This window comes from Tripterygium wilfordii, chromosome 13 (assembly GCF_013401445.1).
Source record: "Tripterygium wilfordii isolate XIE 37 chromosome 13, ASM1340144v1, whole genome shotgun sequence".
NCBI classification, from domain to species: domain Eukaryota; kingdom Viridiplantae; phylum Streptophyta; class Magnoliopsida; order Celastrales; family Celastraceae; genus Tripterygium; species Tripterygium wilfordii.
This window is the reverse complement of record NC_052244.1, coordinates 12,881,217-12,905,855: the sequence shown is the minus strand read 5'-3', so window position 1 is coordinate 12,905,855 and position 24,639 is coordinate 12,881,217. Positions and strand designations below refer to the sequence as shown.

At 37.1% G+C, this 24,639-nt stretch overlaps 4 protein-coding genes across 6 annotated transcripts; 3 read left to right on the top strand and 1 right to left on the bottom strand.

Moving 5' to 3' along the window:
- Positions 1 to 342: 342 nt before the first annotated feature.
- Positions 343 to 1,764, top strand: LOC120013741 (geranylgeranyl pyrophosphate synthase, chloroplastic-like). The gene has a single exon (XM_038865665.1). The coding sequence runs from the start codon at positions 381 to 383 to the stop codon at positions 1,608 to 1,610; it is 1,230 nt and encodes a 409-aa protein (XP_038721593.1). The 5' UTR covers positions 343 to 380; the 3' UTR covers positions 1,611 to 1,764.
- A 1,353-nt stretch (positions 1,765 to 3,117) lies between these two features.
- On the bottom strand, positions 3,118 to 9,735 carry LOC120012153 (actin-2-like). 3 transcript variants are annotated; one of them, XM_038863447.1, is made up of 5 exons: positions 9,644 to 9,735; positions 5,290 to 5,388; positions 4,790 to 5,183; positions 3,876 to 4,564; positions 3,118 to 3,513 (listed from the first exon to the last, which is right to left on the bottom strand). In XM_038863447.1, the coding sequence occupies exons 2-5, from the start codon at positions 5,347 to 5,349 to the stop codon at positions 3,448 to 3,450; spliced, it is 1,209 nt and encodes a 402-aa protein (XP_038719375.1). In that variant the 5' UTR covers positions 5,350 to 5,388; positions 9,644 to 9,735; the 3' UTR covers positions 3,118 to 3,447. The 3 variants fall into 3 exon arrangements, with proteins under 3 accessions (XP_038719375.1, XP_038719377.1, XP_038719376.1); XM_038863449.1 differs by having other exon boundaries at positions 5,051 to 5,183; XM_038863448.1 differs by having other exon boundaries at positions 5,290 to 5,375.
- Positions 9,736 to 11,952: 2,217 nt separating this feature from the next.
- On the top strand, positions 11,953 to 13,650 carry LOC120013763 (geranylgeranyl pyrophosphate synthase, chloroplastic-like). Its single transcript, XM_038865695.1, has one exon. It carries the CDS (start codon positions 11,965 to 11,967, stop codon positions 13,291 to 13,293), a length of 1,329 nt encoding a protein of 442 aa, XP_038721623.1. The 5' UTR covers positions 11,953 to 11,964; the 3' UTR covers positions 13,294 to 13,650.
- Positions 13,651 to 19,947: 6,297 nt separating this feature from the next.
- LOC120013796 (geranylgeranyl pyrophosphate synthase, chloroplastic-like) lies at positions 19,948 to 21,466 on the top strand. The gene has a single exon (XM_038865730.1). It carries the CDS (start codon positions 20,035 to 20,037, stop codon positions 21,169 to 21,171), a length of 1,137 nt encoding a protein of 378 aa, XP_038721658.1. The 5' UTR covers positions 19,948 to 20,034; the 3' UTR covers positions 21,172 to 21,466.
- The last annotated feature ends 3,173 nt before the right edge of the window (positions 21,467 to 24,639 follow it).

Genomic DNA, 24,639 nt, shown 5'->3' with positions numbered 1-24,639 from the left:
TGAACTTAGATTGAGATCCGCATCCCATCAGATTGAGATCCGCATTTTACACGAAATCCGAAAACCAATTTGGTATTATTTCAAATAAAATTATAGAAAAAGAAGGAAGAAACAAACAATTAAATAAAATTATAACAGATTGCTTTTAATTTTTCTAACATGCAGATCCCTGGTTCCATCCCCAGATACAGTTCTTCAGACGCAGTTTTTGCGCCAGAATCATAGGAAGTGATTTGGAGAGCCAGTGCATTAATTAGGTTATGTCTCACTCGAGGCTCTTCCAACTATATATAAACATGCACGCAATATACTATAGCATCTCATTCCTTCATACAGCACTTCTCTCTCTTGAAATTAAACCCTACCTACCTTCGCTACCAATGGCCTCTTCACTTGCCAAAAACCTCTTTCCCGGTGGAGGATTAGCTTCACATCTTTATCTAAACGAAAAAAACATCACTACCCAGTTGGAATTCATGGTGATTCAATTCCAATATTACATCACAATGAAGCTGGAACGAGTCAACAAGGCCCTTGATAAAGTAATGCCTTTGAGACTCCATCGAAAATTGGTATCAATTGCTTTAACCTACACAAGCATGCTTATGCATGTACTAAGTTTCCTTCTCAACCTTGCTCTCATGTTTATTTTTGCTGAATCTTGGAGTTCAAAGTTAGAACCCAAGAAAATCAGTACCGAGTTGGAAAGCAATGGCTCTCGAGCGTTTAAGCTCGAAGATTACATGAAATGCAAGGCGGAGAAAGTGAACAAGGCACTGGTTGAACTATTACCACAGAAGGGAAGCTCTGAAAAAATTTGCGAGTCGATGGCGTACTCTCTTCTTTCCGGTGGAAAGCGCATACGCCCAATACTTTGTATTGCTGCGTGTGAATTTGTCGGTGGAAAGGACTCTGCCGCAATGCCATTGGCGTGTGCAATGGAGATTATTCACACCTCGTCGTTGATTATTGATGATCTTCCTTGTATGGATGATGATGATCTAAGGCGTGGGAATCCATCGAGCCACAAAAAGTACGGTGAAGGCGTTGCAATTCTTACTAGTACTGCACTGACCTGCCTTGCCTTTGAGCACGTAGTGTCAAAAACAGAAAATGTTTCCCAATACCGGATGGTTCAAGCCATTTCTGAGCTTGTTTCCGCGGTCGGGTTGGATGGGCTCGTGTCAGGTCAGTTTATGGATCTTGACTGTGAAGGAAAAGAAGTGGCTTTGGAGAAATTGAAAAATATTCATGTACTCAAAACTGGGAGGCTTTTAGAGGCCGCGGTTGTCTGCGGAGCGATAATTGGAGGGGCAAGGGGGGACGAGGTAGAAAGACTTCGGAAATATGCATATTGTATTGGATTACTGTTTCAAGTAGTGGATGATATTCTGGATGAGACCCAGTCCGCAGAAAAGTTGGGGAAGACTGCTGGCAAGGATTTGGCGAGCGATAAGGCCACGTTCCCGAAGCTGCTGGGCCTCGACGGTGCCAAGAAATATGCCAAGGAATTGGTTGATCAAGCCGTTAAAGAGCTTGGCCATTTTGATTCTGCAAGGGCTGCTCCGCTGTACCATTTAGCTCATTTCATTCTCAACCGTCCGTGGTAGTATGGGTAACGCAATGCATGAATAACGCCTGGTCGTCGATCAAATTAGCAATCTGAGAGAAGGTGCAATAACCAAAAGTTTTTTCTCACTTTGCCATGTTATTTGGCTTATCGGCAAACACCCTTGGACGACCTTTGGGCATGTATTACTTGTGCTTTTTTTTTTTTTGTTGTTGGTTTCATTTCGTTTTATCGAAGGCTTGTTAGCATGTTGTCATTTACTCTTCAATGCAATCATGTTTTAATGTCAAACTAAAATAATTTAGAGCTTATATATATGAAAAAGAAATAAAATAGGATGCTCGGTCCAATTTTGGAATAAGGCCAAAATTCTACTCAACAGCAGACTAAATATGAAAAGGCTCGTAGGCCTCACGAGGCTCTTTAGGCCCAAAGGTTTTTTCTAGAGCCAAACTACACAACCTCCATCTGTCACCTCATAGACCCAAAGGCTCTGACATGGCTGGCATCACCTAGTGGATCTCACAAAGTGCCTATAAATAGAGAGACTCACACTTTGACAATGAAAGGGAAAAACTTTAGGGACAAGTAACGAAAAGGCCCCTGTACTTACGAAAAAGGGTCAACCAAGCCCCTCTACTTTTTTTCGTGCCAACGAAGCCCCTGTACTATGAAAAACGGACCACGTTAGCCCTTCGAGCTAATTCTCCGTTAATTGATGCTGACGTTACAGTTAGTGGATGAGGTGGAAATTAATTATTTTTGTTTGAATTACACGTGTCTTCCAGGTGTCATTGACCAATAATTTTTTGACACGTGTCATTAAAATTTTAAATGGTTAATTTCAAAACTTGAATTATTGAATTCTGGAAAGTTACAATCATCAATGTTTAAAGCCCTTATACTTTTAGAAATGGGTCAAATAAGCCCTTGAAGTTTAAAAAAAGGGTCAAGTAAGCCCTTGAAGTTTAAAAAAAGGGGTCAACTGACACCCTCATTTCAACCAGTTACAGAAAAAAAATGCCTTAATTCTTCATTATGCTGTTGTTAAACTTTGCATTGTGAACAAAATGAAATAATACATATTTCTTGTCTATTTTGTAGCCTGGAACTTCCATGTCAAGGGTGATCGATCGTGGAAGTTAGAATTCTAAAATGAAGCCCCTTACTTGATCATTTTTTAAAACTTCAAGGGCTTATTTGACCCATCTCTAAAAGTATAAGGGCTTTAAACATTGATAATTGTAATTTTCCAGAATTCCATAATTCAAGTTTTGAAATTAACTATTTAAAATTTTAATGACACGTGTCAAAAATTTATTGGTCAATGACACCTGGAAGACACGTGTAATTCAAACAAAAATAATTAATTTCCACGTCATCCACTAATTGCAACGTCAGCATCAATTAACGGAGAATTAGCTTGAAGGGCTAACGTGGTCCGTTTTTCATAGTACAGGGGCTTCATTGGCACGAAAAAAAGTAGAGGGGCTTGGTTGACCCTTTTTCGTAAGTACAGGGGCCTTTTCGTTACTTGTCCCAAAACTTTATTAAAGACCACAAGGCTAACAGGTTATCCCTCTTTCTACAATCTACTTTATCACTCTCAGTACATCACGGGACAATCACAAAACACCATGAAACACTCCATAACACCTCGTTTGGGATTTGGCTATGTTCTGTGTAGTCCTAGCACTCACTCCCTCGACCATGTTCACTCTATATGATGCCCCTAACATTTCATCCACCATGTTCGCTCTACACGATATTTCACTCTATGCAATGCTTGTATAAATCAATCATTGTAGCTTCTAACACTCTATCTGTCATGTTCACTCTATGCAATAAAAATATACTTACCACAACAGATACTATACTTAGAAACATTTACGGTGGACGATTGCAGGACCATATTCGTCATACTCTGCCTTGGAGATCCACATCTGAAACAAACACAAAATATATTTTAATGTTTCTAATGCAAACGGAAAACAAACGATTAAGGCCGAGCAACGTTAAAAACTAGAAAATCAACATTGGAATCCACCATACGGAGAAAAAACATTCTCAAGTTTTAATTAATTTTTTCAAAGACAAAAGATAAGAAGGGACTTGTTACATAGCAACTAGCCTTGACAACCACGTTGTCTCTCGGCCAAATTTCAAACAATTTTGACAACATGACTTTTTGATCCTACTAGCCAATATAATTGGGTTTACAATTAAATTGCCACGAGTCCTACATGAGTTTCAAATCATAAGAGATATGCCAAAAGAGAAACTTCAATAGGTGTAAATTAAATACCTGTTGGCGGGAATCATTCATGATAGATGCAAGGACTGACCCTCCAATCCAGACACTATATTTTCTCTCAGATGGAGCGACCACCTTGATTTTCATCTTGCTTTGCCTGAGGCCAACATCTGTAAAATCCTGATTTGGATATTCCACAGACCCTCCGCGGGGATGGGTCGTTAAAACAGCAGTTTTTATTTCCTTGCTCATGCGATCAGCAATACCAGGAAACAGTGTTGAACCGCCACTAAGAACAATATTGCCAAATAAATCCTTTCTAGTATCAACATCACACTTCATGATTGAGTTGTACGTTGCTTCATGGATCCCCGGTTCTTCCTTCCCAATTAATGATGGTTGGAAAAGTAATTCAGCGCAACGGAACCTCTCATCTCCAATGGTAATTACCTGTCCATCAGGAAGTTGGTAACTCTTCTCGATCGATGAGTTACTCTTGGCGTCCTCCAACTCTTGCTCATAATCAACAGCAACATAAGCCAGCTTCTCCTTTATGTCACGAACAATTTCCCGCTCCGCGGTAGTCGTGAATGAGTACCCTCTCTCGGTAAGAATCCTCATGAGGCCATCTGTGAGTTCCCGACCAGCAAGGTTCAAACGGATAATGGCATGCGGAAGAACATATCCTTCATATATTGGAACTGTATGAGTCACTCCATCACCAGAATCGAGCACAAAACCTATTTCACAGAGTATCAAATAAATTTCTTATCAGCATGGTTATTAATGCAAAACAGAAACAGATTAAAGGTATATATGAATTGCGTCAATACTATAAAATAAAAATAAAAAATGAATGAATGAACACAGAGAAAACTCTGAAAATACGGATTTAAACTTCTAATAAGAAAATGAAACAATTAAACTAACCCTCCTAATCAAAAAAATAACTTGGAAATACATACCAGTTGTTCGCCCACTTACATACAGAGACAGAACAGCCTGGATGGCAACATACATAGCAGGCACATTAAAGGTCTCAAACATAATTTGTGTCATTTTTTCTCTGTTAGCGCTCGGGGTGAGGGGTGCCTCAGTGAGAAGAACAGGATGCTCTTCAGGGGCAACACGAAGCTCATTGTAGAAAGTATGATGCCAAATTTTCTCCATGTCATCCCAGTTGGTCACAATACCATGTTCGATTGGATACTTCAAACTGAGAATACCTCTTTTAGATTGTGCTTCTTCTCCAACATATGCATCCTTTTGTCCTATCCCAGGCATGACATGTGTATGTCGCGGCCGACCAACAATACTGGAAAACACCGCCCTTGGACCTCCGTCACCGGCAAAACCAGCCTGTTGGGTAAGCACAAGGAGTAGTTAATTACTAGGTGACCTAATAATGGTGGAAAATGATCATGAAGCAACTAGCAAATCCATGAAGCACAAAGTAATTGTTTACCTTGACCATTCCAGTTCCATTGTCGAATACAAGTGGTAGATTATCCTCTGCATTAGCCATTCTTTGTTTGGTCGAGCTTATATATGCTGTCAAAATAAGCTACCATATCAAAAATAATTTAGATTATAAGCAGTAAAATAAGTTGTGAAAATTACATAAAAATATGAGAACTGTATAAATCAATCATTGTAGCTTGTAATTTTTTTTTTGTAAAATTAGTTTATTTTTATTATAAATATTTAATATTAAATTTAATTTCAAGTTCAAATTAATAATTACAAGATATTTTTTATATAAATAAAATTGAAATTAATATTTAAATTTTTTTGTAGTATTATTATATGTGATATTATCTTTAAAATAAAAATAATAAAAAAACTCCGAATTTTTTTAGAACGCTTTAACACTTATAAGCTAGCTTTTCCAGGGTATTTGGTATAACCTCTCCCAAACACTCCTTATCATCTTCAAAAACTATTAATCACAATTAATTCTTATATTCGTTATTTAAGAGCTGGCAACATGTGATGCTCATTTAGTCAATTTTTAAGTCAAATACAACGATGGAAGAATAACAAGAGGACTTTATCGGATTTTATAAGCATCTCCAAGGTGGGCAACAAATGCCTATATTGCATTCTTAGAGGAAAACAAATAGCAGATTGACTTGAATCAAGTTGATCGCCCTCACAAGTTTCGATCAAAAATTATATCGTTAGACTCGTCATACTAAATATTACACATTTATGATTTTTCCAAAATTTTTTGGTGTACTGATTTGGAGAACTAGCGCTCTCCTCCCCCTTTTCAAAAAAAAAAAAAACAATATACCAAGGACTAAGATCACGCAAAAAATTAGCAAAACTAAACTTAACTAATCAGGTACTAGTTAATGGACATCATAAATTCAAATGTAAAAGTTTTCAATACTTGGACTGGTGATAAAAAAATCCTCAACTCAAAGCTCAATACAATACTATACAATCAATGAATTCCTCATGCAATGGTTATAGACCAATAAATAATTCATTAAAAGCATTACACAAATAATTCTTTAAGCTAAACATTAAATTTCCATTAATTAAGTACAAATTTACTTCAAATTAAAAGATAATTTTATCCTAACCTTATTTATGCATCTTGTTTTACTCTGTGATTTCATAACAAACATAGCACATATTACCATTCAAACAAGTAATTTCATTGTTTTACAATGCAAGTGAAATTTCTTTAAATTCGTGAGATTTTCAATCATAACAGTTAATTTTTTAAAAATTTCAATCATGATAAATCATATTAAGCATTTAAGAATATTCATGATAAATTTCATACCAAACGGAGTACATATGATTACTCAAACAAGTTATATCACTATTTTCATAATAACAACTAAAATTTCTTTAAATCATTTAGATTTTCAATCATAATAGTGGAATTTCTTTAAATTTCAATCATGATAAATCATGTAAGAGTGTTCGTATAGAATTTCATAACATTCATAGTAGATATGATCACTCAAACAAGTATTATAATTGTTTTATAAAAATAGTTAAATTTCTCTAAATCAATGAGATTTTCAACCATATATAACAATGATATTTCTTTAAGTTTCAATCAAGATAAATCTTATTAAGCATGTAAGAATGTTCATATATATGAAATTTCACAGTAAACGGAGCACATATAATCACTCAAATAAGTAATATTATTATATATAGATTTATTTTTTAAAAAAAGTAAATTTCAATGTTTTAGCTAAGTTTCATGGTTTTCTAAATTTCTGTCAAGATCTCCTATTTTCGTCAATAATATATCGATTTCATAGGATTTTCGATTCTCTACAGGCCTCTCTATAGGTGAGAGTCTCACTGTTTTTAACCAAAAAATGAAGATTTTGAAATTTTCCTTTATTTTTTGTCCATGATTCTTCTTTCATGTTAATGACCAAGGGATGGTAAAGTTACAAGGGGTCATGTCTAGTTCATACTTTATACCTTTTAAATTGGTCTGGGTTTTCTAAGGAGAGAGGAAAGCATATTGTTGTGGATTCTCCTTCATGATCACCATTCTGATTGATCTTGTTGGTTTTCTTTTCCCTTTTGTATTCGTTTAATATCCTAATAAAATTATTGGACTTATCAAAAAAAACATATCCAAATCTCTTACCATATATCCAAAAAACAAGTTTTCAAAAGTTTTTAAAACACCACACACATATGATAACCTTCTTTCTCTCTCAAACGATTGCGTACCGACCATTCTTTCACTTTTTCATTTTCGAGTTAGGTTTGACCCGGGCTTTGGATGTGGGTCTGTCTCGAGCTGAATTTCGGGCCCGCGTCGATCAGGTTTAGGGTCGATGAATGTGGGCTATGGGCCCTGGTCGAGCTTCAGGTCGAGCCACGGTCTACGGGCCCGGGACTGTTGTCTAGGTCTGGACGGTCGTCGAGGTCATGTCGATCTACGGGGCCGGGACTGTCTTGTCATCGACGTCCGGTATGTCCCGGGACGGTCTTCGGGACCAGGTTTCTCCCTGAACGATAGTTGGGGTAAGGTTTGTCCCGAGATGATCTTCGAGGCGGGGTTGTTCTCGGGACAGTCGTTAAGGTCAGGTCTTTCCCGTGACGATCTTGGGGGCGGCTAGATCTTGGGACAGTAGTAGGGGTCTGGTCTCTCCAGGGACGATCTTCAGGTTTGGGTCTATCCAGGGATGGTCTTCGAGGTTTCGTCGATCACGGGATAGTCTTTGGGGTCGGGTCTGTCCCGAGACGGTCTTCGTGGTCGGGTCTGTCTCAGGAAGGTCTTCGGGGTCGGGTCTATCCTGAGACGGTCTTCGGGGTCTGATCAGTCCTGGGACAGTCGTAGAGGTTTGGTCTATCCCGGGATGTTCTTCGGGGTCGGGTCTATCCGAGGATGGTCTTTTGCGTCGGGTCTCTCCTGAGACGATCTTCGGGTTCGTCCAGGGATGGTCTTCTGGGTTTGGTTGATCTCGAGACAGTCTTCAGGGTCGGATTTGTCCCGGGATGGTCTTCAGGGTTGGATCAGTCCAGGGATGGTCTTCGGGGTCGGGTTGGTCCTGGGATGGTCTTCGGGGTTGGGTCGGTCCCGAGACAGTCGTCAAGGTCTGGTCGATCTTGAGACAGTCTTTAGGGTCAGGTCTGTCTCAGGACCGTCTTCGGGGTCTTGTCAGTTCCGGGACAATCTTCAGGGTCGTGTTGGTCCTGGGACAATCGTCGGGGTCTGGTCGATCCCGTGAGAATCTTCGGGGTTGGGTCTGTCTCGGGATGATCTTCGAGGTCGAGTCTATCCCGAGACGATCTTCGGGGTCGGGTTAGTTCCGAGATGATCTTCGAGGTCGGGTCGATCCCTGGATAATCGTCGGGGTTTGGTCGATCCCGAGACAATTTTCAGGGTGGGATTGTCCAGGGACTACCTTCGAGGTCGGGTCCGTCCAGGGATGATCTTTGGGGCTAGGTCCATCCTGGGATGGTCTTCAAGGTCAGGTCTTTCCTAGGGCGATCTTCGGGGTCGGGTTGGGCTAAGGACCTAGGACGGTCGTCGGGGTCAGTTTGGTCCTAGGGTGACATCTCGCTTGACGATCTCATCTTGAATCATGTTTATGTTTTCATTTTTTGTTTTAAATATGCAACAAAACACATAGTTAAATTTATGTTTTCATTTTCATGTAGTTGAATATGCAACCAAACAGGTAGTTAAATTTATGTTAAATTCAATGAGTGGTTGAAAAATGGAGAAACTTTTCATCATTTATGTCAATATGTATGGTTAGATTAATAGCTGATCGACCTCAACACGTTGTTTAATTAGTGCTTCAAATTAGATGAACACCTCGACAAGATCACAAAGAAACAAAGAAGCTGATCAGAGTCAACCCAAAACATAACAACAACATGATCATCAAGACTCCTTATTCACTGTAAGAAAGATTTATTTATTTTTTTGTAAGTCAGATAATTTTCTTAAGAAATTAGACGAAATACAGAAGGGAAAGGAATCCAACAAGATCAATTAGAAAGGTGATCATGAAGGAGAATCCAAAACAATATGTTTTCCTACCCTCTTAGAAAACCTAGACCAATTAAAAAGGTATAAACTAGACATGAACCCTTCTATCTTTACCATCCCTTTCGTCATTAACATGATCTTGCACGATTCGCAATGAAAGAAGTGGACAAGACAGCTTTAATAAGAACATCCATGACAAGATAAGCAGAATATCGACTGAAAATAATACAAGAAGATCGCATAACTATAATACGCAGAATATCAACTGAAAATAAAACAAACTATCAGGTATAGTGAAGTAATTAATCAGAGAAAAGTGAAGCGTTACCTTAATCAGATGAAGAAGATTAATCTTAGACTTCTTGGCGCTTTATTTCGAGAGAAATGTGAGCGAAGCAATTGGCGGGCACTTCCGATCCCTTTATACCAAAAAATTAATATGTATTGAAACATTATATATATAATATTTACTAAATCATGACCATGAGAACACCTGTTGGTTCGTCGAACTTGGGTTCTCTAAGTTCTCTTTTTAAAAAAAGACTAACAAGTAACAACAAGCTTTTGGTCAAGCGTCTTTTTCACTAACTATTTTTCTTAAAATAAAAAACTATGGCAACTTGTTTATGACCATAAACACCGTATCGGTTGGGTAAATCCCAACTGAGTGGCTTATATGGGTAAGCTCATTGCCTTAAATGTGAATTAGGCATTTTCTCTGAGCTCAAGTGTCATTAAGTAAGACGGTCTAGTGAAAAACAAAATCATGCGGATATGATGTATCACAAGAATCGAATAATCCAAAGTGAACAATATGATTGACATGTGTATCAATTAGGACTTCTAATATAGTTAATCACTCATCTATAAAAAAAAAACATATATATATATATATACACCAGTAGCCCTTGATAATCTTTTAAAAAAAGACTAACAACAACATGTTCTTTGTCTAGCATGTAATTTTCTCACTAATCAATTTTTTTTATAAAAATGCTATAATAGCAAGAAGCCCTATGTTCAACAATTAGTTGTTGCTAACTAATTTTTTATTTTTTTGAAATAAACTAGTTTTTTTTATTTATTTATTTCAGATTCATTAAAAAGATATTTAACATAGTATAATTAAGATTGAGATCCTTAAATTACAAAATACCAGCTCCTCTTATCTAAAAGTGTGTTTCTATAACTTTTCATTAAATAAAAATTATCAGCAACATGCTTTTGGTCAAGCGCGATTGTAACACCTACCTCTGGATTTCAATACTTTGCTAATTACATCATAATTTACAAATGTAAAAGTACATTACAAATACCCTACAAACATCCTATTGACTCCATGTGGACAACTCGATAAACGGTGCTCCTTGATTCCCAAAAGTATGGAATACCCTCAAATTGTTATCCATCTAAAAATATATATTAAAACATAAAAGCATGATTCCTCCTTTCTTATCCCTTATCCATTTTTTTCCTACGCAAGCACCAGAACAATTTCTTCTACTTGTCCATTTTACTACCTTTTTCATCGTGTTGCTCGGTTTATTTGTTTTATTTTACTTCTTCAATAGATACAAGGAAAGAGACGGCGATTCCCCCTTTCTTATCCCTTTCCATTTTATTTATATTTTAACTTTGATTAATAAAATTACAAAATTGTCCTCCCTTATCCAACTTAATTACCCATATTTGTATGTTAATAAAACCAAATGTCTAGGTCCAAAAGACCCGGGTGTTACAGCTATTTTTCTCAATAAAAAAAATATGACAGTTAACCACTAATCTGTAAAAAAAATTACAAAATACAAGCATCTCTTGATCGAACATGTGTTTCTATAAATTTTCTTTTAAAAAAGACTAACAGCAGCAAGCGAGCGTTCGATCAAGCGTATCTATTTTTTATAAAAATACTATACTGGAAAACCCAATTTTCAACACTTGGTTGTTGCTAACTATTTTTGTATTTTAGATTCATTAAAAAGATGTTTAATCTTGTATGATTTAAGATTGAGATCCTAAACTAGTTAGCTGGTGCACTTCATCTTGCTAGGATCACAATCTATAGTGATTCTTAACTAGCCATCGAGAAGTTTAATTCAGCCGAGAGAGGTTTGAATGAGGCATGCTCAGTGATACAAGATATCAAGGTGGATGGTGAGTCGTTTGTGAAGCTTAATTTTCTGTTTATCCGACGAGTGCTAATAAGGTAGCTCATGCTATTGCTCATTTTGCTTTATCAAGATCCTCCCCATGTGTTTGGATGCCACCTTTGGAGCCTAGTTGGCTCAAGGAAGCTGTATTGTAAGATATTATTGTATTCTTATTCATATTAAATTACATACTTTCCTTTCAAAAAAAAAAAAGAACGATTGAGATCCTTGAATTATAAAATACCACCAACTGTTATTTCTACAAGTTTTCTTTAAAAATAACTTACAGCATCATGTTTTTGGTCAACTGCATTTTTTTCTCAACAATCTTTTTTATTTTTTTTTTAAAAAAACCTATGGCATCTAACCACTTATCTATAAAAATAATAAAATATCAGCAGCTCTTGATCAAAATGTGTATTTCTATAAATTGTCGTTAAAAAACAACAACGTATACTTACTTGCTAAAAATTTCCTTTGAAAAGGCTAGTCTCGATCAATGGCCTTTTCACTTGTCAAAAACCTGATCAATGTCTGTGAAATATTAGCTTCACCACATCTGTATCTAGACGAAAAGACGATCACTACCAATTTGGAATTTATGGTAACTCAGTTCGAAGACTACATCACAATGAAGCTGGAGCGAGCCAACGATGCGCTTGATGAACTACTACCTTTGAGAGTCCATGGAAAATTGGTAGCAATTGCTTTACTAATTTTCAAAATCGTGGTCCGTTCCTACACGAGCATGCGTATACATGTATCAATTACAATTTTCCTTCTCAAACTTGCTCTCAAGTTTATTTTTGCTGTATCGTGGATTTCAAAATTAGAAGAACCCAACACAATCAGTACCGATTTGGAAAGCAATGGCTCTCGAGTGTTTCAGCTCGAAGATTACATGAAATGCAAGGTGGTGAAAGTGAACAGGGCGCTAGCTGAACTAGTGCCAGCAAAGGGAGGCTCTGAAAAAATTTGCAATGCGATGGCGTACTCTCTTCTTGCCGGTGGAAAGCGCATACGGTCCATACTTTGTATTGCCTCGTGTGAATGTGTAGGCGGAGATGAATCATCCGCGATGGCAATGGCATGTGCAATGGAGATTATTCATGCTGCGTCGTTGACTGTTGATGATCTTCCTTGTATGGATGATGATGATCCAAGGCGAGGGAATCCCTCGAACCACAAAACGTCCGGTGAAAGCGTTGCGATTCTTGCTAGTGCTGCATTGTCCTGCCTTGCCTTTGAGCACATAGTGTCAAAGACAGAAAATGTTCCCCAGGATCGTATGGTTCAAGCCATTTCTGAGCTTGCTTCAGCTGTCGGCTTGGATGGGCTCTTGTTAGGTCAGTTTTTGGATCTTGACTGTGACGGAAAATTACAAGTGACTTTGGAGCAATTGAAAAATATTCATGTGCTCAAAACTCGTAGGCTTTTAGAGGCCTCGGTTGTTTGCGGAGCGATAATTGGAGGGGCCAGCGCGAGCGAGATAGATAGACTTCGAAAATATGCAAATTGTATTGGATTAGTGTTTCAAGTGGTAGATGAGATTCTGGATGAGACCCAGACCGCAGAAAAGTTGGAGAAGACTGCTGGCAAGGATTTGGCGAGCAACAAGGCCACATTCCCAAAGCAGATGGGCATCGATGGTGCCAAGAATTTTGCCAGGGAGTTGGTTGATCAAGCCGTTCAAGAGCTTGCTCATTTTGATGCTGCGAGGGCTGCTCCGTTGAAACATTTAGCTCATTTCATTCTTAACCGTCCGTGGTGGTATTGGGACCGAAATGCAATAACCAGAAGTTTTATCTCACATTGCCATGGTATTTAGCTTCTCGGCAAACACCCTTGGACGACATTTGGGCAGATTTATCGACTGTTTATTGGCATGTTATCATTTACTCTTTGCAATCATGTTTTATTGTCAAATAAAAATAATGAGAATATGGAAGATTGAGACCAAGCGATTTGAGATCATTCGACCAGTAGAGTCATAGTCGACGTCCATGCAACCATCAATCGACCAAGGGTGCGGCAATCGATATCAGTTGACACGAAAGTATTGTCAACCGTTGAAGTATTTTTTATATAAATGCATACTAATTAATGTGCATGTGATGCGAGTCCTCTGTTTTTTGTTTTTTTTTTTTTGAACTTAGAGTTATTCCTCATGAACATGAATGGATCAAAGAGAATTTATAAGACATTAGGTGAGAAGGAACAAAAAGCTTCCCCATTAATTTAAAGAGTTGGTTACTTGGGCGGTATATCGTTAGGATAAATTTACGTAAAAAAAAAAATTATATTCGACTACCACGTCCAGTTGTATTCTTTTGTCAAGACTTATAGTCTCATCGAGTTGAGGAATTTCCTATATTGAAAAAAAATCAAACCCGAGGATGTAGACAAATTGTCGAACCTCGTAATCCTGTGTTCTTCTTCTCTCTTCATCTTTTTTGATTCCTTCCCTATATTGTTTTATAATCTAAGATTGTCTATGAAAAAACTGTTTTGTAACACGTTAAATAATTTCTCAACTATCTATGATCTAATGGACGGGTTTGTAAGTAGAAAAAGATTTAGTATTTTGAAAGCCCAGAGCATTTGAATAACACACTTTGGTCCGACCCACTCTATCACTATAGTCAACCCAATGCAGCAACTTGACCTACAGGCATCAGGAAACTCGTTTAGTGGACCACCAATGAGCTGGACACCATAAGTAGTCATATGCAATCAACCTGGTCGAGATCTCCATCTGTCCACCAGAGGAACCGTAGTCGACATCCCCCATCAATCGACTAGAGGATCCCCAATCGATATCTCCTATCAGTCAAGCATATGAGGCCCAATTGACAACCCGGCCCCTATCAATCGACTAGAGTAGCCCTCATCGACTTCTCTCATAATTCAACCCGAGGAGTTCTAGTCGACATCCCCCATTAGTTGACCAAAAGAATAGCCGTTGACATCCACTATTATACGATCTAGTAGAGGCAGGGATGGCAAAAAAAATCGATCCGAACATTATCTATAGGATACCCGATCCATTTAAAATCCGAAAACCGATCATATAGGGTTTGGAAACGGTTTTGATTTTGATTTTCAAACCCGTTACGGTTTAGGGTCGGGTTTAGTTTTTGATGTCGGGTTTAGGGTACTCGAACCGTTTAATTAAAAAAGTGAATTATAGTAATAACATTATAAATCATATACGTAAAGATATATTATTAGGATGCTAAATTTAACATGATCAAGCATATTAAATAAAAAATATAATAAAATTATAGATTATACATTCAAACTTGAACAACATGATAAGTCATATTATTTTTTAAGAAATTGAATTATACATTTATAGAAAAATAAAAAAAAATTTAAAAGTTAAATGGTAAACGGGTGCCCGATGGTAAATGATTATGGAACGGTTCCGGTTTTGAAAATTTAGGTATTGGGTACCTTAAATGGAAACAATTTTGATATTCACTAATTCGAAGGGTATCTGACTCATTGTCATCCCTAAGTAGAGCCATAGTCAACGCCCACCATCAATCGACTGATGGTGTTGCAGTAGAAATCAGTTGACACATAAATATTTTAATTCAACCTTACATGTATTTATTATACATACTAATGTGCATGTGATGCGAGTCCTATAAGTATATATATATATATTTTTTAAAATGCAAGTATGTGTATATGGTGTATGGGTTTCCCTTTAATTGCCTACTAATTAATCTATTAAAAAAGACGACTATCAAAGCAGCTTTTGGTCCGTCGAACGTGCGTTCCTATAAATAATTAATTGCACTTTTGCACACTGAAAGATGATGCTTGTTTTAATTTGCACACTGAATATGAAATTGTTTCAATTTCGTAACCAAAAAATGAAATTGTGTCAAATAAATCACTCGGTCAGGTTTTATAATATTTGGACAATCAAATTGCATACGTGGCAGTCTGACAATTAAATGCATTTTTTTTGTGAAAAACAAAATTGAATATGAAAATTACAAGTCACATACAAATGAGCTAGTGACAAGTGGCAATTTAAATTAATATTCAACCTAAAAATATTCACCTTCATCTCTCTCCCTCTCTCGCCTCTCTCACCTCTCTACAACTAGATTTCTAGCAACCAGTCCCATGCTTTAGGCCCTCTTTCCAAGTTCGATTCTTGAAATTTACGAGGAAATTGGCTTGCAGACATATATCTGTGCAATAGATCTCTGGATAAATTGTCCATTTTTTTTTTTTTTTTTTTTTTTTTTGTCAGACACATACAGAACTAACCAAAAGAAGAAAAGAGACCAAAACAGTGGTCAGGAGGGTCATGTTTGGTATCTAACCATAACTGCAACCTCGGGAGAAAATGACTGGGAATGCTGCCGGAGAGATTCCTAGCCGCAGCCCATTTGGCGAGACCATCCGCCCAAGCGTTTTGACGCCTGCTAACCTTTGAGATACTCCAATGCGGAATCTCCCGCAAACTACACCTGATATCATCGACTAAATTTTCAATCGCCCAATGCAAAACCAACGGAGGCTTCACTATCGCATTTATCACAATCAAAGCATCACCCTCAAAATGAACATCTCGAAACTGAAACTTCAAACAATCAAGAACACCCAACCGGAGAGCCAAAGCCTCTCCCACCACAGGATCCACAAACGGACCAGAACAGACAGAGGCAAATAACACTTCACCTGAGGAAGAGCGGGCTAAGGCAGCTGCTGAAGTATTATTCATCCCCATAGCTATATCAAATTGCACCTGCACACCATTCAAAGGAGGAGGAAACCAGTTCAATGTCGGCACAGCTTAAACAAAATCAGGCAGCCTCCAAGCTTGACAATGACGAACATGTAAAAGGCGGATATAACACAACAACTCTGAAATAGTCTTGGATGGAGCTCCATGCAAGATTTCATTACGATATTTCCAAGTTTGATCCAATGTTATAAGAGCCAACAACTGGAATTCATGACTCTCATCTAATGGAATGCCCACCAAACTAGGATTAAGAACCAAAGAGGCCCAACCTGAAACACCATTTGTACCCAAAACCCGTGAGTCAAGAAGCCACCTAGATGATCTCCAAACCATCACCGGAATAGAACAAGAAGACACAATATGCAATAAAGATTCAGACTCCATAGAGCAAATTGGGCATACAAGTTGATCCTGAGAAAGCTGCAAAATTCCTGATAATCTAGCTCTTGTAGGCAACAAATTCCACACAGACTTCCAAAAGAGCAATTGGAATCTAGCATGCACATTCAATTTCCAAATGAGAGGCACTTGTTTTTGATTCCTCAGCTTGTGCCCTTGACAAAAAAAAAGGAGATTCCACAAAATACAAAGAGAGGAACAAAGCAAAGGCATGGATCTTTCTCATGAAGATGCGAAGCCATAAGTAGAGGCATGGGTTTTCATCACGATTTCTTCATAAGCGTAGGTAGGGGCGCCATGAGTTCGGCTTCCATGGCGGTCTCCTCTTTGGCTTAGGGTTAGAGAGCAAGAGAGAGTGTGTAGGAGAAGGAAGACAGGTGTATGGTTTAGTTTCTTACATCTCTCATTTTAAAAAATATATTTTCCACCATTAACACTATTTATCACGGCGTTAAACATGTCATCAAGTATTTAACGGTCAGACTGCCACGTATGCAATTTGACTGCCCAAATATTGTAAAACCTGATCGAGTGACTTAGTTGACAGAATTTCATCTTTTAGTTACGAAATTGAAACAATTTGACCTTCAGTGTGTAAATTGAAACAAACACCATTTTTCAGTGTGTAAAAATGCAATTTACCCTTTCTATAAATTTTCTTTAAAAGAAGACTAACAGCAGACTTTTGGAAAAACGTTTTTTTTTCTCACTGATCTTTGTTTTTAAAATACTATCTATAAGAAAAAAAATATCTATGTATATATATATGCAATAACAGCAGATCTTGATCAAGGATATGTTTCTTTCCCACTAATTTATCGAAAAAACTGACGATAGCTTTTGATCAAGCATGGGTTTCTCCACTTCTAAGATTGAAGGTGAAATTCTATAGATTAACTATATGATCTACGAAGATGCATAGTTTTGAATATTGGACTATTAAGAGATAACATAACGAAAAAATAATGCACGGAATAATTGATACCGTTGGAGAAACCAATACCAAATGTCACATATTGAAGAAAAAAATGAAAGGGATAAGTGGTTTATCATACAAATTATGGGGTATAGACTCATGAGCTTAAACTTTTGAGCCAAAGGATTTGAAGACTATATATTATAGCCTAATTTGTCCAAGTACGTGGTCTGGACCTTATAACGCCCATATTTTCAACATATATCAACAGTACCCCACACAATAAGCGAGAACCCTCCTCAAAGGGTGTAAGCCTAATTTGGATCCGAGTTTTGTATATTTAAAAGAATTTTTCTCCCAAAGAGATGGTCCTAGGGACTAGGGTTTTAGGAGGATTAAAAACACTAATTAAAAACAAAAAGGTTCACCGTTCATGATTCTTGACTTGTTGTGAGCTAATTAAGTACCCTTTGAGCCTTGAGATCTACAACACTGGCAGACAAACCTGTTTTCTTCTTCTTCTTTTCAAAAAATTTATGACTGAGAGATAGAGAGACCAGTTAGGGTTCTCGAAATGCTACCACTTCCATAAGCTCTACTATCTATTTGGCAGGGCGGCTCCACTATGTCAAACAGAGCAAAAAGGGGCAACGGATCCGTTGACATAGGGAGCTTATTTCTCAGCGGAGGTAGCAGAAGCTGCCTGCTTTTTTTTTGCATGGGACCCGCTTTCATCATAATTTTTTGACTTTTTTACCTAAATTAATGTGGGTCCCACAATTTTAATAATATATATTTAATACATTATTTAGTTTTATAAATATTTTTGCCAATAAATTTAATATTTATAATTAATATTATAAAAATTAATTTAATATTTATAAAATAAATAAAATACACATTAATAATCTTCATATAAAAAATTATTATTTTATTTATTTGACTAATTAAAATTTTCAGTTTTGATACAAAAAAAATTCTAATATACTTAAATTAATTTTAATAATAAATTATATTTATTAAATTAACTTTAATAACAAAATATAAAAAAATGATTATTAAATTCAAAATAATACTTTTATTGAACAGTTTTTCCGCTAACATCAGTTTTTAATTCATCAAACACCTCACAACATATTTCACAGCTTTAAGCTCAGTTTTTTTTCTACAGCATTTCCGCTAAAATTGAAAATCAAACTTTCCGCTCTATCAAACGGAGTCCTAGTCTCTAAAAAAACATATATTTTAATTTAACAGAAATCATACGAAATCCCAGCTACCAATGTCCTACCTTTCTCAGCTGAAGACATAGATGCCTGATGGACCGATGACATGGATAAGTTAACAGAAACCTAGCCTGTCCAAACGGAGCACATATGATTATATGAATGCCTTTTGTACCAGACTTGTCCGCCCAGCCTTTTCTCCTGTCCGGACAGCACCAATTTGCTCCACACTCAACAGCTGGTTGGGCGGTATATCGTTAGGATAAATTTACGTATAGAATATGAGGTTCTCAATTCCAGTCCCACGTCTAGTTTTATTCTTTGCGGCCATCCCAATGAGTCAAAACTGTTAAATTGAAAACAAAAGAACGTGGAGACAATCAAATTTAACAAAGTTATAAAGAATTCTTTTTTATTTTTCCAAGATGCAGCAGCTCCATGGTTCCCCCCCCTAAATACAACTTCCTGACGCACCTTTTGCTGCATTCAAAAAAAATTGTTGTTTGAGGCTCTTTCAACTATGCGATAAGTATTGACAAATCCCTTCACTTTTTCAAAAAGTTAAAACAAGTTTTTCTACAAATTTTCAGACTAAACAAGTTCATGTACTTTGTAGTTCGGGCTAAACAAGCCCCTCGTACTAATTCCATTATAAAAATATTTTTGTGGCCATTAAATATATGATATGAATTTTAAATTTATCTTTTAAAAATCAAATATATAAGTCCTTGTACTTTAGACAATGATTCAATTAAGCCCTTTACTTTGAAACGGGATCAAATGAGCCCCTAACTCGAAACAGTGAACTAAATAAATCAAGAGAAATTATCATAGACAAGAGTTGGGTCCATGTCTAAAAGCATACATCTGTCTAACCAAGTACTCGTGCATGTAAGCCAAAGCACACACCTAGCCGAACTCAAGTGCACCACAAGCACGCAAATACTCAGCTACAAACACAATAACACTATTCCCAACCACATGCATCAAATCAATCAACGGCTTGTTTAGTTTGAAAATTTGTAGAAAAGCGTGTTTGACTTTTTTTGAAAAGTAGGGGTTCTTCCCCTTCAAGTATATAGTTTCTCATTCCTTCACCTTCATACACCACTTCTCTCCCTTGAAGTTAAACCCTAGCTACCTAGCTACCATCGATACATGGCCTCTTCACTTGCCAAAAACCTCATCTTTTATGGTGGAAGATTATCTTCACGTCTTTATCTAAACGAAAAAAACATCACTACCCAGTTGGAATTCATGGTGATTCAGTTCGGATACTACATCACAATGAAGCTGGAGCGAGTCAACAAGGCCCTTGATAAACTATTACCTTTGAGACTCCATCGAAAATTGGTAGCAATTGCTTTAACCTACACAAGCATGCTTATGCAAGTACTAATTTTCCTTCCCAACCTTGCTCTCACGTTTATTTTTGCTGAATCTTGGATTTCAAAATTAGAACCCAAGAAAATCATCAGTACCAAGTTGGAAAGCAACAGCTCTCGCATGTTTCAGCTCAAAGAGTACATGAAATGCAAGGCGGAGAGAGTGAACAAGGCGCTGGTTGAACTATTACCAGAGAAGGGAAGCTCTCAAAAAATTTGCGATGCGATGGCATACTCTCTTCTTGCGGGTGGAAAGCGCATACGCCCAATGCTTTGTATTGCCTCGTGTGAATTAGTAGGTGGAGATGAATCATCCGCGATGCCAATGGCATGTGCAATGGAGATTATTCACACCGCGTCGTTGATTATTGACGATCTTCCTTGTATGGATAACGATGATCTAAGGCGAGGGAATCCCTCGAACCACAAAAGGTACAGTGAAAGTGTTGCGATTCTTACTAGTAATGCACTGTCCTGCCTCGCCTTTGAGCACATATTGTCAAAGACAGAAAATATTTCCCAGCACCGTATGGTTCCAGCCATTTCTGAGCTTGTTTCAGCAGTCGGCTTGGATGGGCTCGTATTAGGTCAGTGTTGGGATCTTGACTGTGAAGGAAAACAAGTGACTTTGGAGCAACTGAAAAATATTCATGTGCTCAAAACTGGTAGGCTTTTAGAGGCCTCTGTTGTTTGCGGAGCGATAATTGGAGGAGCCAACGCAAGCGAGGTAGATAAACTTCAAAAATATGCAAGCTGTATTGGATTATTGTTTCAAGTGGTAGATGATATTCTGGATGAGACCCAGACCGCAGAAAAGTTGGGGAAGACGGCTGGCAAGGATTTGGCGAGCGACAAGGCGACGTTCCCGAAGCTGATGGGCATCGACGGTGCCAAGAATTATGCCAGGGAGTTGGTTGATCAAGCCGTTCAAGAGCTTGCTCATTTTGATGCTGCGAGGGCTGCTCCGCTGAAACATTTAGCTCATTTCATTCTTAACCGTCCGTGGTAGTATTGGGACCGAAATGCATCAATAAAGTACGCCAGGCCGTCGACCAAATTAGCAAAATCTGAGAGAAGATGCAATAACCAGAAGTTTTCTCTCACATTGCCATGGTATTTAGCTTATCGGCAAACACCCTTGGACGACAGATTTACCAACTGTTTATTGGCATGTTATCATTTACTCTTTGCAATGATGTTTTATTGTCAAATAAAAATAATGAGAATATGGAAGATTGAGACCAAGCGATTTGAGATCATTCGACCAGTAGAGTCATAGTCGACGTCCATGCAACCATCGATCGACCTAAGGTGCCGCAATTGATATCAGTTGACACGAAAGTATTCTCAACCGTTGAAGTATTTCTTTTATATAAATGCATACTAATAATGTGCATGTGATGCGAGTCCTATAAGTATTTGTGTATGGCTCCATATCAAAAAAAAATACAAGTATATGTGTGTATATATATATATATATATATGTATATGTATATGTATATGGTGTATATATGAGTTTCTCTTCACTTACCACTACACCAGCTGGTGTAGTGGTAGTGTCTCCCCCCACACCACCAAGGTCAAGGGTTCGAGATACGGAGGCACGTTTGTTTGATGGCGGCCGGGGCCACATCACCTCACGTCATCAACATAATTAAGTAAGACGATCTAGTGAGAAACAAAATCATGCGGGTATGATGTATCATAAGAATCGAATAACCCAAAGTGAATAATATGATTGACATGTATCGGTTAGGATTTCTAATATAGTTAATCACTAATCTATAAAATATATATATATATACCAGTAGCTCTTGATAATCTTTTAAAAAAAGACTAACAACAACATGTTCTTTGTCTAGCATGTAATTTTCTCACTAATCTATTTTTTTTATAAAAATGCTATAATAGCAAGAAGCCCTATTTTCAACAATTAGTTGTTGCTAACTAATTTTTTATTTTTTTTGAAATAAACTAATTTTTTATTTCAGATTCATTAAAAAGATATTTAACATTCTATCTATCTATCTATCTATCTATAAATATACTAAAACGGAGGATCAGGGGCGGTTTTAGAGTGTCCACGCCAACTTCAGTTTTCAATATCTTACTGCCACGTGGAATTATGATCAAATTAAATTTTATAAAAAATTTGTGAATTTCTATTGAAGTTATTGTTGGGTTCACAATTCTTCACCTCCAGTTTCCAAAGCAGTCTAGATTCGTTGTTTTCGTTAATTCACGGAGATGTAAGTACATGTCAAACAAGCTGCTTTAAATGCATTCATTGATCAGTTTAATCAGATAAAAACCTGGAGAGCCACTCTGTATTTATTGAATTATAGACGATGCTTCCGATTTTTGAACATATATAGGTATTGCATGAAAAACGCAAGTTTAAGAGCAAGCCACTTCGCATCGGCGATTGACGTCTTCACCTTTCTTGCTTTGAAGTGCCTCTTCACACATAGAGCCATGCCTAAATTGGTGAGTTTACCTCTGCTTTTGTTTTTTTTGTTAGATCTGATCTTGGCAAAAAATAGAAAAACACCCGCAAGGTTTGGTAGTCCCCCCCCCCCCCAATTTTTTAGTGTTGTGTTTGTAGAGATTTTTCTCTCTTCAAGATCCGCACAAAAAGAACATCCGCAACCTAAACTGGTGAGGTTATCTCCAACTTTGTTTACTTTTTTTTTTTGATTATGTTTGTTGCCCTTCTTTGGCCATTGTTTCATACTAATCATTTCGCAGGATTCGTGCATATTGTTCTTTTTTTGATGCAGGTCTTGGTCGATTGGACTTTCTCCTTCAAGAAGAGATTAATGTTTTCTGGTATATCAGGCCGATTGTCGAAGATTTATGATGTGAAGTGGTGGACTTTCAAGAACCCGAACAAAGTCGATATCAAATTCAAAAAACAGCTCCGAATGGCAGGTTTATTCGGACATGATTGTTGGTAGTTTCCTCCATCCACTTTATTTACTTCTACGCTTATTGTTATATGAACTTTGATGATCTTTCATTGTTAATTCTTTGGATGTGCTGCGGTCATTGACTGGATAAAAGGTATGTTACCTGATACTTTCCTGTCTACGTTGGGATATTCTTTATATTTGTGGATGCAAGATTGTGTCTACAAAGAAAGCATCCTTTGTATCCATCAAGTCCTTATGTGTTGTGACCAAGGTTAGAAAAACAATAATAATTTTTTTTATGAACAATGAGATTATTTGTTCTTTACAGAAAGGAACCATCCAACCTACTTGATCATTAGGCAGATTGACAAAGTAGCGTCGAATATTTGCTCTGACAGAATTTGTTGTGAGTAAGCATTTTTTAGAACTTGCAAATGCCCTTTGCATGGAAATAGAGAATGGAGGCAACATATAAGAAAAGCAAGTCCAATACGTAGAACTACAAGTCAACTGCGATGAACCTCATCTATAAGACCATTTAGTATAAGATTTTTTTAAAATCTTTGAAACTGTATTTACAAGCTTAGATGTGAAAAAGTATACTACAGTCTTAGTATTCTGAGTGTATAAAACAATTGATATTGCTGACATGGTTCAATTATGTGGTTAAAGCAATGATACCATTACCGAGGTCTGGGGATTAGTATGATGCACTGATTTCTATCTGCATTCTGTGTTTAGCAAACTAAAATTCTGTGTTCACTGACTTCAGTTTTTGATGAACAAGGATACTGCGTTCAATTACAAATTTCCAATGCGGATTATTAGGTTTGCGGTTTAGTTAATTTTTTAGTTGGTGTTCTTACCTGCTGGTGGTAATTTGTCATCGTAGTTGACTTTTAATATGAATAGTTGTTGAATTAAATTACATTTGAAATTTCCATAGGTAGGTCTTCATCAGCTATCGTGGTGCCAGTTTCTTCCTCAGGAATCTGATGACAATTCTTTACCTGACAAAAGGTTGGCATTAGGTTCGTGTTCTGTAATGTCCTTGAGCTTGATATCCAACCCTCACCTATTTAAAATTGATTGTCTTATAGTCACCCATCTTAGTCTTGCTATATTTTTATGCAAATGTCGGGTTCCAGAGTAATTCGTTATTGGAAAGTGCATGTGAGAAGGGAAGTTTATGGAAAAAGTGTGAGAACTGAGAAATACTAGGTGGCTATTTCAGTATATCTTTCAGTTCTTGCTTATGTTAGCCTTTCTTCCTTTCTTTACGGCTCTTCCCTGTTTAGTTGGGTATTTAGGTTGATTTTCCTGTACATGATTTCCAGGGCACTTATGATTTCTGTAATTGTTTTCCCCTTTTTACGTTGATTACCTAATTGGGACTTGGTGTGTAGAGTAATAAGTATGTTAATTACTCAATTCATGCATCCAATTTTCTGTATCCAATATTGGGGTGTTCACCTCACTACAGATTTCTCTTTCATACCTGTACCAAAACTTCTGCCTTATCTTTTTGGGCTGTGATGCGTTGACCAAGTGATGGTCTACATTGT

Coding starts and splice junctions, on each gene's coding strand:
- LOC120012153 (XM_038863447.1), bottom strand. CDS start 5,349: ATGGCTAATGCAGAGGATAATCTACCACTTGTATTCGACAATGGAACT. Junction 5,184..5,289: donor ATGGAACTGGAATGGTCAAG/GTAAACAATTAC, acceptor CTTACCCAACAG/GCTGGTTTTGCCGGTGACGG. Junction 4,565..4,789: donor TGTAAGTGGGCGAACAACTG/GTATGTATTTCC, acceptor TCTGTGAAATAG/GTTTTGTGCTCGATTCTGGT.
- LOC120013741 (XM_038865665.1), top strand. CDS start 381: ATGGCCTCTTCACTTGCCAAAAACCTCTTTCCCGGTGGAGGATTAGCT.
- LOC120013763 (XM_038865695.1), top strand. CDS start 11,965: ATGGCCTTTTCACTTGTCAAAAACCTGATCAATGTCTGTGAAATATTA.
- LOC120013796 (XM_038865730.1), top strand. CDS start 20,035: ATGGTGATTCAGTTCGGATACTACATCACAATGAAGCTGGAGCGAGTC.